The sequence below is a fragment of the Passer domesticus genome, chromosome 6, assembly GCF_036417665.1.
Source record: "Passer domesticus isolate bPasDom1 chromosome 6, bPasDom1.hap1, whole genome shotgun sequence".
Taxonomy (NCBI): Eukaryota; Metazoa; Chordata; class Aves; order Passeriformes; family Passeridae; genus Passer; species Passer domesticus.
Window position 1 is genome coordinate 1,757,079 of NC_087479.1, and position 18,150 is coordinate 1,775,228.

The following is an 18,150-nucleotide window of genomic DNA, read 5'->3' on the forward strand; positions in this document are numbered from 1 at the left end:
ATTTCTGACATCCCAGCAGTGCCAGATTCTCATTTCAGGAGTTCCTGGAGTTAATAATATTTCCAGATTCTGAATAAGGAGTTAATAATATTTCCAGATTCTGAGTAATTAACGTTTCAGCTCTGCTAAAGCTCTCCTAATGTGAATTTCACCTCCAGAAAAATCAAGATACTTTATAAACACACAATATGCACCTGGAAGTTCTCTTCACCACAGGAGCCCAACTTCACCTGCAGCTCCTACTCCAGCTATGGCCCAAGCTGTATTTTCAACTTTGAAGTCTAAACTTCTGAATAAATCTGTTTGGGGTTGCTACATTTGGCAGACTGGAAGGGACTGATTGTATTTTTTTTAATTGCAGGACAATGCACCTGATGGAAGGGGAGTTACCCACCTCCATGTCAGGCAGCTGTGGGGCCAGCATCAATGGCAAGCTGTACATTTTTGGGGGATTTGATGATAAAGGATACAGCAATCGGGTATGGTAGTCTATTTTCCCCCATAATATTGTATTTTAATAAGTATTAATACTGACCTTGCTGTGTATTTGGTGTATTTGTATTTGAATTAAAGAGAAATTTGAGGAACAGCTTTATTTTTTTAAAACCTTCTATATTTATGCCAGTGCTTTCCCAATTGGTTTTTAAAAATATTCTGACAACCTTAATTGAGACTAATCTCTGAATATCACTTTTCTTTTTGCTCTTTGATAGCAATTCACTGCTTTAAATAATCAGGTAATAATTAAGGTTAAAAGACAGCTACCAGCTTTCCTTGTAACTGAAAACTGAATTACAAAATAGATGAAATCATTTGTCTCATAATGGAATATAAATAAAGTCAGAGTTGACTCCTGACTAGGAAATCAGTGAAATGGGGCCCCTGGTGAAACTTTCTGCCAGTTCTCCCATTTTAACTTTGTTTTTGTGGTGTATTTGCCATTGTAAACTCACTGCCAGTTCCTCTGTTACTTCCAGGCTTCTGGGGGTGGGGGGTTGTTTTTTTTCTGGGGTGATTTGTGTTTTTTCTGAAAACATTGTCATTTTTCTTTCCTTTCAAGCTGTATTATGTCAATTTGAGAACAAAAACCGGAACCTACAGGTGGAAAAAAATCACAAATTTCAAAGGTCAACCTCCCACACCTCGTGACAAACTTTCCTGCTGGGTGTACAAAAACAGGTAACACATCCAAAATAATTAATTTCTGTTAATTGCAGAGAGAAAGGGTTACAAAGTGAAAACAACTCAGGGTTGGGATAGAGGAAACTCTGATTTTTAGCTGGACTTGCTGGGGGATTTTGTAACAACTTTGTACCAGAGTTTTCTCACGTGTGAGCTGAACTAATAAATAAAACCCCACTTTAGGAGAGGGCTGGGATATCTAGGGCAAGTTTGTGGAATGTTTTACACATCAGAAAGCTATCATGCATCTATTATATTATTTTAACACATTAAAAACCAGTATAAAATTATTTTCTCTGCAATGTTCATTATTTTAAGCATTAAATTATTACCTGCAGTAAATCCATGCAGTGTATTCCCAAGGATTTTAACAGCTGGCAGTTGCAGAGGCATTTCAGGGATTATCTTTATCTTGCAGGGACTGAGTCAGCCTGGACATTTGTGTTGCAAAAGTGACTAAGTGTGTTTAGAAAACAGACTTGGCTAAACAGAAATACTCCAGATTTTCTGTTTGTTATGGAAAATGTCTGGGTCATGTGGCAGAGGTGATCACAAGCAGGTGCCCTGTCAGAGATTTGTTATTGAACCTGTTACAAACAAGTCAGGATGTGATTTATAGTGCACATTATCAGATGGAAATGATTTATGTCTTTCTGGACTCCACATCCAAGGAGGTTTTGCATAAGCTGTGCAATGCCCCTGGGTGCCAGATCTTGGTTCTGTAATTCAATTTAACTGCAGGAGATAGAAAATACAGATATTTGAACAACTCCCTAGCTGTTAGCACAAGATTATTCAAAACTAAATGCATTTATTCAAAGTATTGTGTCACCTGCATGCTAGAAAATCACCTGTTGTAGATGATAGAATGGAACCCTTTGATGGAAAAAAATATTCTGTATAAATGGCCCTTTCCTGGGGGGAATATTGGGCTGGGAGGTGTGTGAGGATCCTTGCAATGGGAGGTTCAGTGATGCTTGGTTGAAAAATTTTATTTTAAGCCAAAAAGAGACTTTTTGTGTCCTGTGGGACAAACCTTGGGAACATTTCTTGCCAAAAATTGGACACAGAAAACAAAAAATGCAGCAAGTGCGTGTGAACTTCACTAGGGAAGGCAGAGAAGGAGGCATTTCACTGTCCTGGGGTTTATTTCCCATTTTTGCCTGAGGACAGCATGGGAAATGAACTTTTGGGGAGAGGAGCAGAGACTTGGAGGTGTCCTGAATGATTTCCTGTGTGGGTTTCAGCAGCTTTGCTGAGGGCGTGGCTGTGACCTTCGCCTTGTTGGGGTTTGCGTCAGCAGGTGCAACACTAAATACTCTCATTGCTTATATTACTGCTGTATAAACACTATAAATCCAAAATATTCATTGCTGCAGCTTATTCATTTTCATGTTATCTGCAGACGAATGGTTTTGTTGTTTCAGGCTCATTTATTTTGGAGGTTATGGCTGCAGGAAGCACAACGAGCTCAGTGATTGTTTCGATGTCCACGATGCGTTTTGGGTAAGAGATTTGTCCCCATTCCCACTCATTGCTGCTTTCTGATTGGGGAAAAAAGATCCTTTTTACCACCCTTGATGAGCATGAAAATCTGATTTTTCTTTTATTTATAGCATCAGCAGAAATGCAAATTTGGAATCTTTTTTAGGTCTGAAATTCCAGATACTGCACGTAGGGAGTGGTGGTTGTTCCACATATTCCAAACTCCCAGTGCTGGGCTTGGAGTGCAGTGAATTAAATGCTGTCAAAGCAGAAAAAAGGCAAGATTTTAATCTGAAGGCTTATTTTAAAGCTGAAAATCCCAGAAAAAAATTAATAATTTTTATAATTTAATTTAATAATTTTTATAGTTTATTTCTTTGAAGAAACATTAGGTATTTTATAGCTTCCCAAGTCTGGCTGACAAATACTCTGACTTAATTTATTGAACTACTTTCCAGAAGGATGCTTGGATTATCAACTTTCCTACAGTAATTCCTTATAATTAGTACAAAGATGACTGAGCAGAGTATTGACAGGAAGCTCCTGACATCAAATATTAAAGACTGACACCCAAGAATTGGTTTTTTACAATCTCTTAATTTCTCACTGTGTTACAACAAAATTTAGAAGGTGAAATTTGCTGCAGTGTCTGATGTTGGGGCCCAAAGCCAATTTTCAGGTGTTAGCAGCCTGAAAATCCCTGGGTGCTGCTGACCTTCAAGTGAATCTAAGCTGCTGCAGCATTCTTAAAATATCACCACACCTTTTCATGAAATTGCCTGGTTTAGTGTATTTTCTGTTTGCACAGATCCCTTCCAGGTTTGTGTCCTTCACTAAGCAGAATAATATTAAAATAAAATCCATATTTTTCTTTAATTTCTTCTTCTTTTTTTTTTTTTTTAGGAGGGGCAGATTTTCTGGGGATGGCACAATGATGTTCATGTTTTTGATACAACCACACAGACTTGGTCTCAACCCACAATTCGAGTGAGTGGTTTTCAGTCTCACATCTTGACACTGCTGGGATTTTACTGACTTTTGAATAATTATTGTGCTTTAGAAAACTGGGGACACCTTCCACTGTCCCAGGCTGCTCCAATCCCTGTCCAGCCTGGCCCTGGGCACTTCTGGAATCCAGGGGCAGCCACAGCAAATGTGGGAATTCCCAGTTCCCAATCTCCCACCCATCCCTGCCCTCTGGCAGTGGGAGCCATTCCCTGTGTCCTGTCCCTCCATCCTTGTCCCCAGTCCCTCTGCAGCTCTCCTGGAGCCCCTTCAGGCCCTGCCAGGGGCTCTGAGCTCTCCCTGGAGCCTTCTCCTCTCCAGTGAACATTCCCAGTTCCTCCAGCCCTCTGGAAATCTGTATCCATGTGTAATTACCATGGATAACCTGTCACATGTAACAGGAGAGCTCTGCCTTACTGAGATGAAAATGTTCTCTAAAGTTCATAAAATCCAGGTGAGTTTATGTAAGAACTCAGCAGAAGTTGTATATTTTTAATATTTAATATATTTTAAACTGTGTGGTTCCAGTGTCTGGCAGCTTTTTATGGTCTTCACAAGGTGTTCTAAAATCCCTGTAAAACCAGATGCAAAATGTAAAATTACCATTGCAAAGTAAAAGCCAGTTTTGCCACCTTCAGTTCTGATTTACACAAGGAGCACTTTTGGGCACGTGGATATAGCATCAAATTTTATGTTGTGATTTCCAGAGGTTTTAGTAGCAGTTCCTGATGATTTGTAGGTCAGAAAATAAAACTGTCCAGGAGGTTTCTGGTGTTCCTAAGGATTCTTTTGCTTCTTTCAGGGTGGAGATCCACCTCAGCCTCGAGCAGCTCACACATGTGCTGTGCTGGGAAATAAAGGTTACATCTTTGGAGGACGAGTGCTGGTAATTCAATATTTTCTTAGCAGTCATATTATTCTCCTGGAAGTTTTCTTTTTTTTTTTTTTTTCCTTGTCGTTTTGTAGTAGGAAAAAAAATCCCAAATGTCTTTGGCCTAACCTGGATGTTCAGGGCTCTGAATCCAGGATGCTGCTTGTCATCACCCTCTACAAAAAGAAGAATATTTCTGTCTGTAATGTTAATGATTGTCCCAAGAAAGGTAAAACACAGATGACTGTGTGGTAAATAACAGATTTGAGTTGGCTTTCTAATTGAATTTTGCCACTTTTTGCACATAAGTGGCTGAAATAGAGATGTCTGGAAGAGGTCATAGACAAAAGGATGCAATCTGTGCATAAATAATGTAGGGTTGGATTGTGGCTGTGTAATTTTTACTCTTCCTGACTCTTTTTAACTGCAAAAAGCCATAGGCACCACCCCCCTGATTAAAGCAGGGAGATACTCAGACCTCTCAGCAGCACTTGGAATTTCTCCAGTGCTAATTAAAGGAGATTTTCTACTCAGTTCCTCTCTGCTGAAGCGTTGATGTAAGAAACAGATCCTGTAAGGCAAGTTAAAAACCCTCCCAATGTCAGTGACTCTGCACTTGTGTGTTTTATTTTAATTGAAGTTTTTAGCTCTTTTCACTGCAGCTGATTTAGAACCTTTAATCCTACTCAGCTAGAGGATGAGCCTGGATGTTTTCTATCTCCAAAACTGACAGTGAAGAAGCTTCTGAGAGCCCCCAGTGCTGTGTTCCTGTAGTTCTGGTCTGAAAAAGAAAAGGAATTAGTTTGGGAATGAACATATTCCAGCTCCACCTTGGAAAGCTGCCACAGCCTCACCCTTGTATTCCCAAATCCTGGCAAACAAAGCAGTGTAAAACTGCATTTTGTTCCCCATTCCCTGATTTTCCTGCTGGAATATTCCTTTGGCTAATCTGCACTCCTTCCACTCCTGCTGCTCAGTGACCACACCATGTCGGGCCACTTCCCACACCTGCAGGAAGGTTTTATTTAAGTGCCTTTCCAGAGCAAACAGAAAAGAAAATAATGAAAATGGATCCTGTTTGTTCCTGCCATTATGTGACCTTTGATTCAGGATCTCTGGAATTGTTCCTCAAGCCTGAGAGAGCTGCACTCAGCACCTCCCAGAGCTGTAGGTTTGGACAAACTGGGTTTGCAGGTAACTGAAGGAAATAAAGAGATCTGAGGAGAGTGAAAAATCAGGGTTATCCTTGCCCTGAGTGTGCCCTGTCCTGTGTGCCCACAGCTGAACCCTTGCTGACCACAGCCGAGTCCTGCTCCTCCCTCAGGGAAAAGCCCACAAGTGGGGCTGTGAAGGCCCCTTGGATGATTTGGTCCAGCCCTGGCAGCTCCTCCTCCCCCAGGGCTCTGCCAGGGAGGGCTCTGTGCCCACCCCGGGGTGCTGAACTGCTCTCTAACCCCAGCTGGGGTTCCTTGCAGCCTCTGCCAGGGAAATTCTGATTTAGCTGGAGCTCACCTGCCACTCCTCCACTGCCCTCAGAGGATTTGCCCTCAGGCTTCTGTGTAACTGTTTGACTGCAGCATTCTGATCTTAAAAGGTTTTTCTCTTCAGCTTCCTTAAAAACTTGCTAAATTTCAGTGAAACCACTTGGGAACCTGTGTCAGAGAAGAGTGAAATTGTGGAAAGCTGTGTTTAATTCTGTAGGAGAGCAGCAAGTGTAATTTTCAACTTGGTGATTATTATTGATCCATTTTCTGTCCTAGAAATAAATGGAAGGAAACATAAAAAGGTGAGGGAGCATTCACTGGGGCTTGAGGAATTAATGTAAGTCATGAAAAGAAAAAGCTAAAGACAGCAGAAAACCAGTAAATTTCCTGACACCAGGAATAATTCCTCCCCAAAGGATGAAGTTTTGCTTTTCTCCAGAAATTAAGGAGCAAGCATGGGGTTGCTCTGCTCCTCCTTCTCCTTCTAGTTCACCATAATACAAATCTTCCCAGGGAAAAGGCTCTGCAAGGAACCAGAAAGGGCCAGGAAGTGTCATGAGGCTTCTCCTATTCATCTTTCTGGGAGGAAAGGGAACCTTTTTCCAAACTTGGAGCTAGAACTGGTAAAAGAAGATGATGATGGTGATGATGATGATGATGAGAATCAGTTGTACCAGGAATCATTTGAAAACAGGCTCAGAAGTGTTATGTGGACTCAGTTCCTTCAGGTAAGCCCCCGGAAAAACAGAAATGGGAGAAAGTGGGAAGGAAGGAGAGTTAGTCCAGAAGTTGATGTGAGTCTTATGTTTGATTTAAGTGGAAAAATTTCATGTTGAGAATGAAGTGAATAAAGCAAAGTCTTTGCAGCAGCTCTTCACACATCTGGTGCCTTAATGTAAGCATGTTTATATTTCCTGTCAGCTAAGCTCAGAAGGTCCATGGAGCTGCAATCCTTCTCTTGGCAAAGCTTGGAGCTGGAATAGCTTTTGCTTGTAAATCCAGGAGGGAGAGCTGCAGAATTCCCTGTCCCAGCAGGGAGCTGGGAATAATGTCACCCTTAAAGCCTCTGATGGTGCTGATCCTGAGACCAGCAGCTCCTGCCTAACGTGCACTGGGCTGCCAAGACATCAGCTTGCCAGAGATAAGCAGAGTGCCTCAGGAGCCCTTGGAGCTCCAAGGGAAATTCCAGCCCTCCTAGGAGCCTTGGTGCTCTAAAGCCTGTTAAAAATCCTTTTAGGATTGGCAGCAGAGTGATGAAATAGAGCAGGACAGAGAAGTGCACGAGAAGCTGCAGGAGAGCTGTGTGGCCAGTGATGGTCCTGCAAACCTGTGTGGTTCCAGCTTCCCAGAGGGGTTGGGTAGAAAGGTGCTCTTGTTCAAGGCCTCAGTCTTGGACAGTTGGTGCTGTTTTGAATTCAGAATGAGGTTGCTGTAATTCTGCATCTGCCCAGCTGTTGAACCATGAGAATGCAAAGATTTTTTGATTTCCCAGGGAGCAGGAAAGAGAATTTCTCCATCTTCTGCCTAATGCCCAGGAAAGGAAAGTCAGCAAGGAGGTCTTGAACAGGATCCTCTTGAAACCTCAATTTTCAAGCATAAACATAACAGCAACTTCCTTTGATAGATATCCTTTATATCAAATTGTGTTACTCCCACATGATTGAGTATTTCCAGTTGCAGAGGCCAGGATGTTGGGTTTGCCCCAAATGTACAGAAGATCCCAACTGCATTTTGCTTTCAGCTTGGATGATTTGATCCCCTCATGCCCTTCAAAGGCACCAGGAGCAGTAGGGAACTGGAGAGAGGTGTCATGGAAGACAGATCTGTTGCCCTGGCTGTCAGCTGGAGCACACTTGGTTGGTTTTAGGTTGTTTTTAGGCAATGCCCCAAACCCTGACAATCTGCTCGTCTTTATCCTGTTGCCCTCCCCAAAATGCTCTTCCCATTCCCTTCCCAGCCCAGCAGGGTTAGCAGTGCTTGGCAGAGGAGGTTGTAGCATCCCTGAAATCCCTGAGAGACTTCCAGAGCTCTGCTGGGCAGCTCTGGGGGTCGCTCAGCCTCACTGCTGGGGCACAAGCACTCCTTTCAGCCTAGTTCTGCCTCAGAGGATCTGCAAGCTGGAGAAAGGCTTTTTCTAATAGATCTATGGACTGCCCAGGGAGAAAAGGAGTTGGAAGGTAAGGCAAGAAACATTTCCCTACTTCCCAGATGGTTTTTGTAGTTCCCAGGGGAATCACAGCTCCCAGGCAAGCAAAGAATTCCTTTTGTCACCTTCTCCACCACCCCAAGGCAGGCAGAGACTTCCTCCATCTCAAAGCCCAGGCAGATAAGCAAGAGGAAAGATTTCCCATTTTATTTGATGGCAAATGCTAGAAGGTCCTAAAACCTTGCTGGTGGTCACTTTGTGAAAGGAAAACAGGGAAAAGCACAAATGATGGACGTTCCTGGGAATACCCAGAGTGCAGCACTACCAGGATACTCCAAGGAGTAGTGACCAGACAGGAGGATCCAAACTTCTGATCACAATGTCAAGGAAAATAACACCAGGCAACAATAGGAGAGTAAAACACCTTCTGCATTGCCCTGCCAGGAGTTCTGTGGATGGAAGTTAAAAACATTTGCAGGAACTGGATAAATCCCCACAAAGTTCTTCACTTTTAGAAGCTAAAATTGGCCCCATAGTGCTGTTGCATGACTGGAAATATTTCTGCCAGGCACTTTCCTGAGAGTTGCATGGTTTTTGTGAGGAGAAAAGCTTTTCATCTGCCACATAATTCAGATTTATATTAAGGCAAGTGGGTACAGATTTCTTCAAACTATTGGTACTTGGAATATTCTGTCCCAGGAAGGCCTCACTGAAATATTTTGTTTATTGTTTGCTTAAAATAACCCGAGTGGGATTTTATTTCTTTGTTTTAGCAAACCAGAATGAATGATTTGCACTGCCTGAATTTAGACACTTGGACTTGGTCTGGAAGGTAGGTTTGCTTTTGTAATGCTTAAAATGGAATTTAGAAGATGGAAACATATTGTTAAATAGTTCCAGAGCTTTTCCTGCAGCTTTTCCAAGAGGAGAATGAGGGTTTGGGGACTCCTAACAGCTGCTGGGCTGGGATTTCAGTGGAATTGAATTTTGATAGTGGTTACTGAGCTTTTCCTGCCCTGCACCAGAGCATGGATGGTGCTGCCTAAAGCACAGCGTGGGGTGATTTAACACCCTCATTTGCAGCCTGGCTGCATTTATCCAGATGGAATTCCAGGTTTTAGGGCTTTTGGAATGCTGGGTTTACTGTCTGTAGTTACAGCACAAATTGGGATAAGGTCTCTTCCATAAAAGGCCATGAAATCCTTAAAAAATTAAGATTTTTCCAAAATTCAAATTATTTCTATATTGTGGTCCAAGAAAAGCTCATAAGATTTATCCATTATTTAGTATAGTATATATATAAATATTTATATATGTGTATATTGGATCACTGTAAATGTATATATTAAATATATAAATTTAAATATTTAATATTTATATACTTATATATTGCATCACTGTAAATTTAGGAATCTTCTGTTCAGCTGTTGCAGCACCTCTGCAAAGAGTCTTTGACAGACTGAAAAAAAAGATTTGAGACTGAAAAAAAAAAAAAGATATTGGGGGAAAAGAAGAATTTTCACAGTATCTGCTATTGTTGGCACCTCACAGGAGAATAAGTGTTTGTATTTATTATTATTACTTATTCCTCTGATCACAAAGGAGCCAATAACTACTTATTAATAGATAATGATTTCATTTTTAACCAGTCAGGTCTTTTTTCTTACTCAACTCTACCCAGCTTTCTTAAGGAATTGCACAGTATGAATCTGCTAACCCAGGATTAGCATCCAGCAGGAGATTGCAAAATTCACTTCAGCTGCCACTGCCCAGAAGTTGCTTGAGCTCTACTAAACTCATTCAATATTTGGTTATTTCTGGTACTCATCATTTCTTGTGCATGAAAATTGAAATTTTATCCGTTATCAGTATCTGTTTGATATTTTGATATTTTTTAAACCATCAAAGCCCTTGGCCAATTTTAGAAGCCTCTTTTCTTCACTTGGATTCAAACAAATATTGCAACTTGCAAGTGCCAAATTTAGCAGGGCACTTTTGCAATCCCTTTTAATTATCTCTGATAAACTGTTTTTTTGGGATATCAGGATCTTTACTGTTCACATTCTCAAGCAAACCCAACTAAAACAAAATCAATTTCAATACAGCTCATCTGAAATAGATCCCAAATGAGATTTTATCAATAATAAACCTCCATCTGTTCTGTACTTAGGCAATCCCCTCTTCACTAACATTTATTTCAAAGTCTGGGAGAGCCCCAGGTTGAAGAGGTGGTAGCTTTTGGATCAGAGGTAAAACCACAAATCCTTGTGTCATTTCAAATCCTCTTCCTTGGAGTGGAGAGCCTGTAGCCCCTCAGGGTTCATCAATTTTGTCTCAATTAACTGTTTCCCTACATGTACATGGAATTTAATTGTGTATTTAATCTTTTTTTTTCACTGGGAAACACCCACGGTGGTTGTAGGACAAACCGAAATTTTCTGCCGAATTAATTTGAATGAAACAATTAAACAATTGCAGCATTGTTTGAAGATTTGGGGTTTTGTTTCTTTGTTTCCCCAGGATTAATATCAGTGGAGAGAAGCCCAGAGATCGCTCCTGGCACACGCTGACCCCCATAGGGGATGACAGGCTTTTCCTGTTTGGTGGACTAAGCTCTGATAATGTTCCTTTGAGTGAGTAATTCAGAGTAACAGAAATAACTCTCCTTCTCTTGTGAATTTCACATCACACAAGCAGGGTTTGGGATGGTTGATAGCAGTTGCTTTTGTAGAAAAGGCTGATTGTTTCCATGAGAAAAACTGAAACTGGCAAAAATAATTTGAAGATAAATAATAATTTCACAGATAAGTCCACTGGGAGGAGGTGGTTTTCTCAATTTACCCAAAAGAAAGGGATTGGGTGTGTTTTAATTCCAGTGCAGGGAGGGTTCTGAGATAACATTAAATCACAAGTGTGAAAAGATGCAGCTTCATGAAGGGCTGATGTTTCTGCTACCTAAATAATCATGCTCTTAGAGCTGTTTGCATGAATAAAAAGCTATTTTTTTATCCCAAAAACCCCATTAATGAGCATTCTCACACTGCAGGTGATGGCTGGATCCACAGCATTGCAACAAATGGATGGAAGCAGCTCACCCATCTGCCCAAGAGCAGGCCCAGGTACAGAAACAGAAATCGTGGGGGCTGAAATGGAATCCTTTTCAAAATGAACCAGTTTTTAAATTCTTGAACTGTATTTTTAAAGAATATTTTAGAACATTAATGCAGTTTGCTTTAACACCTTTTTTACCATATACCTAATTTTTAATTTGTGTATTTGATGCTTATTTGCATGAAAAGATGGTTTTTTTGTGGTGAAGGATCTGGATGTCCAGCTGACCTGGTGCTCTGTAGCCAAATTATTGTTCTGTAAACAAACCATAAAAATTGGAGTAAATAACCAAGGAGAATAATAAAAGCTCATCAATATTTATAAATTATTAGAAACAGGGGAGGAGACAACCATGAAAAAGCTGATTCCTCTTTCAGGGTTCAAAGGCAAAATTGAGTGTTAACCCAGTGTTTGAAGAATTATCTGTGTTTCTGAGTTAAAAACTATTGAACTGATTTGCTGTAGATAGTAAATATTCAGATTTTCAATGAGTTAATTCCCTGAATTCACCCAGGAACTCCCAGCACAATTTTATATCATTTTATATATATATCACAATATGTTTATTATTTTATTTATTATATGATTATTGCAATATTTATATCATAATATATCAGTTTTATATCCTTTTTTTCTGATACAAAAATGTTCAGCTCTGCTCTGCTCCCTGCCTTGTTACTGAAATATCTTCACTTCCATTAATTTTCTTCCTGTTTTATCCTGTTCTGGGCTGTCTCTTAAACACAACAGCCACAGCTAAACCAACTTTTCTGCCTTCTTACCCTTCAGACCCTTCCAAGCCCAAATAAACTCAGCCCCCAGCCACATGAAATACTCAATTTATGATCAGGGATATTTTTATGCTATTTCAGGATTTAGCAGTCTTTAAACCCAGCACAGCAGGAGCAGCAGGGCTCTGGGCTCACTTCTGGGGCCTCCCAGCCCTTCCCTGTGCTGGGCTTTTGCTGGGATGTGCTGGGGAGCAGCCCCAGGAGCAGCAGCTCAGCTGGAATAACTCTGTGCCTGGGAGGGACAGGGATCCCTGAGTCCCAGGGCTTCCCAGGGGGATCTGGGATTTGGGCTGAGGAGCTTCCCTAAATCTTCCTGCCACTAAAGGACCTCCCCTCCTTCAAGCAAAGCCCAAAACCTCCGGGGTTTTTCCAGCAAGTCCCAGAGTTTTAAGGTTGGAAGGGAGCTCTGGAGCTCCTCCAGTGCAGCCCCCTGCCAAGGCAGGGCCACCTGCTCCAGGTGACACTGGGATGTGTCCAGGGGGTCACCTGCTCCAGGTGACACTGGGATGTGTCCAGGGATGCCACCTGCTCCAGGTGACACTGGGATGTGTCCAGGGGAGCCACCTGCTCCAGGTGACACTGGGATGTGTCCAGGAATGCACCTGCTCCAGGTGACACTGGGATGTGTCCAGGGGAGCCACCTGCTCCAGGTGACACTGGGATGTGTCCAGGGGGTCACCTGCTCCAGGTGACACTGGGATGTGTCCAGGGATGCCACCTGCTCCAGGTGACACTGGGATGTGTCCAGGCATGCCACCTGCTCCAGGTGACACTGGGATGTGTCCTGGGGGTCACCTGCTCCAGGTGACACTGGGATGTGTCCAGGCATGCCACCTGCTCCAGGTGACACTGGGATGTGTCCAGGGGAGCCACCTGCTCCAGGTGACACTGGGATGTGTCCAGGGATGCCACCTGCTCCAGGTGACACTGAGATGTGTCCTGGGGGTTTGGGGTGGATAAAAGGAGCCACACCAAAGGCCTGTCCATGCACTGAACTGCTTACGTGTCAAGTATTTGTACCATAATTTTATTTTCTGCAGCTGGAAAGGTTTTAAATCAGTTCAGTTGCTCTTCAGATGCAGAGCAGTAACACATCTCTGTGTACTTCTTTTATATATTACTTTGTAATGAAATTTATTAGGGTCTTTTCCTGATGCTTCTGCAGCTCTGATTCCCTGCGTAAATTCTGTAAAGAATAATTTCCTTCACCCTCCACTTTTAGCAATTTCTATAGAATTGCCTTCTCAGGTGATCCTGAATTGGTAGAAAATACTGTTCCTCTCTCTGTCCATCAATTTTAGTTTTGCATGCTGGGTTGAAATAGAGAAAAAATATTAACTCCTAGATTCCCAATGTTTTCATTCCCATAACTGGTAGAAAATACTGTTCCTTTTTCTGTCCATCAGTTTTACTCAGCCAACCTTTTGCATGCCGGGTTGAAACAGAGAACAAACTGTTTAACCCCTGGATTCCCCCTGTTTTCATTCCCATAATTCATAGAAAATAGTGTTCCTCCTCTGTCCATCAGTTTCAGTTCTGCATGCTGGGTTGAAAGAAAGTGTTTAACCCCTGGATTCTCCTGTTTTCATTCCCATAATTGGTAGAAAATATTATTCCTCCCTCTGTCCATTGATTTTAATTTTGCATGCTGGGTTAAAACCGAGAACAAGGTGTTTAACCCCTGCATTCTCCTGTTTTCATTCCTATAATTGATATAAAATACTATTCCTCCCCCTGTCCATCAATTTTAGTTTTGCATGCTGGGTTGAAACAAAGTGTTTAACCCCTGGATTCTCCTGTTTTCATTTCTATAATTGACACAAAATACTGTTCCTCCCCCTGTCCATCAGTTTCAGTTCTGCACGCTGGGTTGAAACAGAACAAAGTGTTTACCCCCTGGATTCTCCTGTTTTCATTGCCTTGTGATGCTGTTGCTGTGCTGAAGAGCCCTGTGTGATTGAATAACGTGCTTTGTTAGAATGTTTAGGTGATAAGTTAGAGCAGCCCATGGGAGGCCAGGAGCTCTCAGGCAGTAGGAAAAGCATCAGGTTGCAAGCTAGGATGTCACCAGAGCCCAGGCAGGAAAGGCTTCCCCGTGTTCTCCGTGACCAAGCCCAGAGTTTCCCTAATGCAGAGCAGGCAGAGACAGATCTGTCACAGGTATGAGGAAGGGAAAAGGTGAGGAACCTGCTAAGGACTGATGTGAAGGGAGAAGCAAAGTGGGGACGTTGATTTTTGCATGAAACTTCAGTGGTGTGTTTGACTCTGGTTCAGTGGCTCTAAAGTCCATCAGCAGTGGTGACAGAGCAGAAAAATCTAATCATGAAAAAGAGATCCCCACCAGGGGTGGCTGCTGAAGGGGCAGGATCTTTCTGAAAGTTATAAAGTCAGGCTTTGCTTTTGTGGGGTCTTTATGATTAAACTTCCTTGGTGTGCTGGAAGTTACTGACTCACAGCAAGTGATCCCAGGAATCTCTGGGGGAAGGGAAGGACTGGAACAGGAGAACTGGAGATCCAAGTGCTCAGGGATCTGTGTCAGCACTGAGAACCCCCCCAGGCTGAAAGCCACGAGCAAATTGTGCTTCTCAACCAAAGAAAGTGGAAAATTGCAAAAGGAAAAGCTTGCCAAAAGCTTGGTTTGTAGAGTTGCCAAAAAATTTTCCACTGTGGTGATAAATAAGACAAAGTTTAAATGCCCAGAATACAGAAAAGTCAAATAATGACAAAATATATTGGTCTGTATGAAGATAACTCTCATGAGCTGGGGAGTCACATTGCTCTCTTATTTTATATTATTAAACAAACAAGTAATAAATTGTATGGTGTTCTTTTTTACCTCTGAAATAACGGTTCTGTCTTGCTGCTAACCCCAAGTCCTTGTTCCTTGGGCCCTCATTGTGTTTGTGGTTTGATTTGCAGGTTGTGGCACACAGCCTGCCTCGGGCAGGAGGGAGAAGTGATGGTGTTTGGGGGCAGCAAAGATGATTTGCTTTTTATGGACACGGTCAGTAAACTGAACAGCAAATCCCATCACTGGCAGAATTATAATTAATATCAAATTATGGAGTGGTTTTAGCTGGGAGGGGCCTTAAAGTCCATTTAATCCACCCCTGCCTGGGCAGGGACACCTCCCACTATTCCAGGTTGCTCCAGGCATCATCCAGCCTGGCCTTGGACACTTCCACAGATGGGGAGTCCAAAACCTCTGGGCAAATATATAAATGAAATGATTATATATTAATAAATATATTAATTGAAAAAAAAATTGAACTTGGAAGAAAAAGCTGCAGCATTACCTGGTCTCTATAGGAAAACTTCAGTATGTAAATATATTAATTGATTTATTTTAATTTTTCAATTAAAATCCATATAGGATCTTAATTGAAAAAAAAAAACCAAATCAGATTGAGTTTGTATCAAACAATTTGATCAAATTGGTAACTGAAACCATTTTAAATTACACACCACTGAGGAAATCACAGTATTTTACACACCACAGATTATAAATTAATTATAATTTACACACCACTGATTCCACTGAGGAATCCCCACCTGAGGCTTTCTTGACTGACAGAACAAAAAGGAATTTGTAATTCAGGTTCCTTATAAAGAGTTGGTCAAGGAGAATATTTCTGAATCCTGCCCGTGGTAATAAATGTGACATTAATGTAGAGAAGTGCTGAGGTGAAGTTGTTTGCCATTCTAATGGTTCTGTTCTTCTCTTGCCCAGGGTCACTGCAGTGACTTGTTGATATTTCAGACTCAGCCTTATTCCCTGCTCAGGTGAGTTGGAGTTACAGATCCCAGAATGGTTTAGGCTGGGCTTAAATCCCACCGTGTTCCATGGGCAGGACACCTCCCACTGCCCCAGCTGAGTTTTAGCCACCTGCTCCTGCAGAAACTGGGTGAAATATCCAATTTCCTCCTCAGGAAATACCTGAGCCCTTCCGTGTGTGATGCTGCACCGCAGTTGAATCACTGGTGCTGTGTAATTCCCTGCACCTGTAATTAACACCTGTAATTAATGCACATCAGCTTTTGCTAGGGGTAATTTGTTAGAATATAAACCATTTACTTCAATTTTTCTTTTTTTTTTTCTATTTCCCTTCCCCAGGCTGTGTCTTGACTGCATTGGGAAGAACGCAGCTCTCTTGGAGAAGCAAATTCCCTGCTTGCCATCCAAACTTCTGCAGGAAGTGCTGAAAAAAATCACATTTTGGGCTGCCATGACCCACAGGCAGGAGAGGAAAGCTGAGACTGAGAGACAAAGCCAGCTGCACTCCACATGAGGCAGGGCAGGGAGCTGCTGGGACACCTCAGAGGGCTTTGTTCATGAGCTTTGTGTGCTCCCCTGCAGCTCTGTGCTCACCTGGGTTTCTGAGGGGAGTTTGACAACAAATCCTTTTTATGGGAATCTCTCGTTTCCTGCGTTACGGAAAACTGATCCAACTTCATTTGTAGATAATTGTTTACCTCTACTCTCCTGGTTTTGGCCACACAGCCCTCACAACCTTTGGTTCTTTTGGAAGGGGACACGATCCATTTCAGCTGGATAAAATCTGGTTTAAGTCCAAAAATCCTCCTTGGCCTTACCCCCATCAGCCTTCCCAAAAAGATAAATTCACCTCGGTGTCTTGGGGACATTCACACTTTGTCAGTCTTAAAGGTAACAAATTTACCACCACCAAATGTTGGTCCCACCAGGCTCTGACCAAAATCCAACCCTGGAGCCTCACACCTCACACTCCAAGTAGGAAAATCCATCAGGGAATTGTGGAACTTGGAAGAAAAAGCTGCAACATCACCTGGTCTCTATAGGAAAACTTCAGTTCATCACCTGGTTTTACTGTTTCTGTCATCTGGAAGTCCTTTTGGAAATAAGTTGTATATTGTATTTTGAATGTGCAAAGTTTATATTTCATTCTTGTTTAAAAAAAAAAAAAACAACAACAAAGTTGCTTATTTATTGTTTAAAAAAAGGAAAAAAAAGCAAATGTAGTACTGGTTATTTTTCTGTTTCAAATATTTACTTAACAGGAGCACAGTCATTAAAATTTTATAGAGAGTTGAAGCAAGAGGCATTTGGACACATTTTTGATGGTTTTAAAGTCTGTAAAAATTAATTATGTGGGGGAAAGAGGTTTGGGGAAGCAAATTTGTTTCAAAAAGGAATTTTGTGACTGGTTATTTTAGCAGCCTCATGTGCTGAACTCCCTCCCTGCATTTGTGGGAGGGAGAGTTCAAATGCCCCCAGTGTGAATTTACAAGGTTCAAGTGCCCCTGAGGTTAATTTTGGGGTTTCTGATGCCCTAAGGTAAATTTTTGTGGTTGTTAGGTGCCTGGGTTGGGGGGGGGAGTGGGGTTGGGGGGGGTGTGAATTTGGGGGCTCCAGCTGCCCTCGGGGTTAGTTTTGCTCCAGGGTTGATTTTGGGAGGTTCGGATGTCTGCAGTGTAGTTTTGGGGTGTTTCAAGTGTCCTGATGTTAATTTTGGGGTCGGTCAGTGTCTGTGTAATTTGGGGTGTTCAGGAGCCCCAGGGTCAGTCTTGGAGTTGTTCAGGTGCCCTCAGGGTGATTTTTGGGTCGTTCAGGTGCCACCAGGGTTGAATTTATGGAGGCCTGAGTGTCCCAGTGTTAATTGTGGGGTCGTTCAGGTGCCCCCAAGGTGATTTTTGGGGTGCCCAGTGTTGATTGGGTGGTTCAGGCAGGGTGCGTTTTGGTGCAGTTGGCTGCCAGGGGGGTCCAGGGTTAATTTTGGGGGTGGTCAGACACTCCCAGGGTTAACTTTGGGGAGCCCGGGTGCCCCCAGGTGAATTTGGGGGTGCCGATGCCCTCAGGGTGAATTCTGAGATCATTCAGACGCTCTCAGGCTTAATTTCGGGGCGGTTCGGGTGCCCTCAGAGTGATTTTTTGGGGTGATTCAGGTGCCCTCAGGGTGAATTCTGGGGTGTTTCAGACGCTCCCAGGGTTAATTCTGGGGCGGTTCGGGTCCCCTCAGGGTGAGTTCCGGCGTGCGCGGGTGCCCCAGTGTTAATTCTGGGGGCCCTTCAGACGCTGCCAGAGTTAACCCCGGGCTG

At 42.5% G+C, this 18,150-nt stretch overlaps 1 protein-coding gene across 1 annotated transcript in view; it reads left to right on the forward strand.

Annotated features, from left to right (window-relative positions):
* The window catches only part of KLHDC1 (kelch domain containing 1), a 19,159-nt gene extending 2,013 nt beyond the window's left edge, over positions 1-17,146 (forward strand). The window contains exons 3-13 of the mRNA XM_064422562.1: positions 362-479; positions 1,061-1,179; positions 2,610-2,688; positions 3,571-3,654; positions 4,475-4,558; positions 8,947-9,005; positions 10,694-10,806; positions 11,220-11,292; positions 14,995-15,079; positions 15,806-15,858; positions 16,190-17,146. Of these exons, the coding sequence (XP_064278632.1) occupies positions 362-479; positions 1,061-1,179; positions 2,610-2,688; positions 3,571-3,654; positions 4,475-4,558; positions 8,947-9,005; positions 10,694-10,806; positions 11,220-11,292; positions 14,995-15,079; positions 15,806-15,858; positions 16,190-16,364 (1,042 nt within the window). The 3' untranslated portion in view covers positions 16,365-17,146. The remainder of the gene's footprint in view (positions 1-361; positions 480-1,060; positions 1,180-2,609; positions 2,689-3,570; positions 3,655-4,474; positions 4,559-8,946; positions 9,006-10,693; positions 10,807-11,219; positions 11,293-14,994; positions 15,080-15,805; positions 15,859-16,189) is intronic.
* Positions 17,147-18,150: the final 1,004 nt, after the last annotated feature.